The 1,355-nt window shown below is 47.7% G+C and overlaps 1 protein-coding gene across 1 annotated transcript; it reads right to left on the minus strand.

Annotated features, from left to right (window-relative positions):
- Positions 1-240: 240 nt before the first annotated feature.
- Positions 241-696, minus strand: LOC119811407 (keratin-associated protein 9-1-like). Its single transcript, XM_038325348.1, has one exon. It carries the CDS (start codon positions 694-696, stop codon positions 241-243), a length of 456 nt encoding a protein of 151 aa, XP_038181276.1.
- Between the last annotated feature and the right edge of the window lie 659 nt (positions 697-1,355).

Below are 1,355 nucleotides of genomic sequence, written 5' to 3' on the forward strand. Positions count from 1 at the left end.
TTCACATCAGCCCCCCATGAAGATGGCACAAGATCCATAATCTCTGGATGAGGAGAGTGAGGGTGAGGGACTCCATCCTTCCTCACAGCATTTCCCACAGTTAAGTAACATTTTATATTCCATAGGTTTTCTGGTGAGAAAATAAAGGTGGTCTTCATATGATAATGCATGACTCTTGCGTCTAGGGCATTTCTGCTCTCCCCAGAGCATTGCTCTACAGATGTTCCTTAGGGGAGCTGGTCAGCAGCAGCAGGGTTGGCAGCAGGGTGTGCAGCAGCTGATGATCACACAGGTTGGTTTAAGGGAGGTGGTCTTGCAGCAGGTAGTCTCACAGCATGTTGGTTGGCAGCAGAGCTGGAGCAAGCATGGCTGGCAGCAGGAGGGCTCACAGCAGCAGGGCTGGCAGCAGGTGGGCACGCAGCTGATGTTCACACAGGTTGGCTTGCAACAGGTGGTCTTGCAGCAGGTGGTATCACAGCAGGTGCTTTCACAGCAGGTGGGCACGCAGCAGCAGGGCTGGCAGCAGCAGGGCTGGCAGCAGAGTATTTTGCAGCAACATGGGGGACAGCAAGGCTGGCAGCAGATGGACTTGGGGCAGCTGGATTCACAGCAGCAAGGCTGGCAGCAGGTGGTCTTGCAGCAGGTGGTCTTGCAGCAGCATGGCTCACAGCAAGGTGGGCAGCAGCAGAGGGCCATGGTAACAGGTATGGAGGGTTTTACTCTGTTTACAGGTGAGTTTTCAACAGTGTAGCAAGTTCTTCCAGTCATGCCTTTTATACTATGGTCCTCCAATTCTTGGGCCAATCAGAGAGACTCTTCCTCTTTGTTTGCCATTTCCATATTTAATTTGTGTTCATGGAGAAGGACATTCTCATGTAATGCTCTGAATCATTTGAAAGCATTCATTTCTTATTTTGGGATAGCTAACTTGAACACTGTCCAATAACTCAGTGGTTCATCCTATCAATTTTGTTGTAACTCCTATTGTCATCTGGTCATTTGGTAGCTTTTACTCTATGGGAAGGTCAAGGTTTCTTTGTTCTTACAACTTTCTTCTGCCATCTGTGCATAGATTTATAAATGTCTTTGTGCTTATGCACAATGATGTGCTGTATTCACAATGATGGACTCAGCACCTAGTTCTCTGTCTGTTTTCTCATAAAGCCCAGTTCCAAACTGTCCCATGGAGGTATCAATCTCTGTATAAAATCTTACCCCTATGTTTCTTGGCCTCACTAAAGGTGGTTTGAAATAAGGGTTTCTGCAATGGTGTGTTTCTTAGCAGAGTAGAACCAGAATTGGCGATTATAGAAAGTGTGCGTTAGGAAGAGGGAGGCATCAGCGGAGATGTGGAT

Source organism: Arvicola amphibius, chromosome 4 (genome assembly GCF_903992535.2).
Source record: "Arvicola amphibius chromosome 4, mArvAmp1.2, whole genome shotgun sequence".
NCBI classification, from domain to species: Eukaryota; Metazoa; Chordata; class Mammalia; order Rodentia; family Cricetidae; genus Arvicola; species Arvicola amphibius.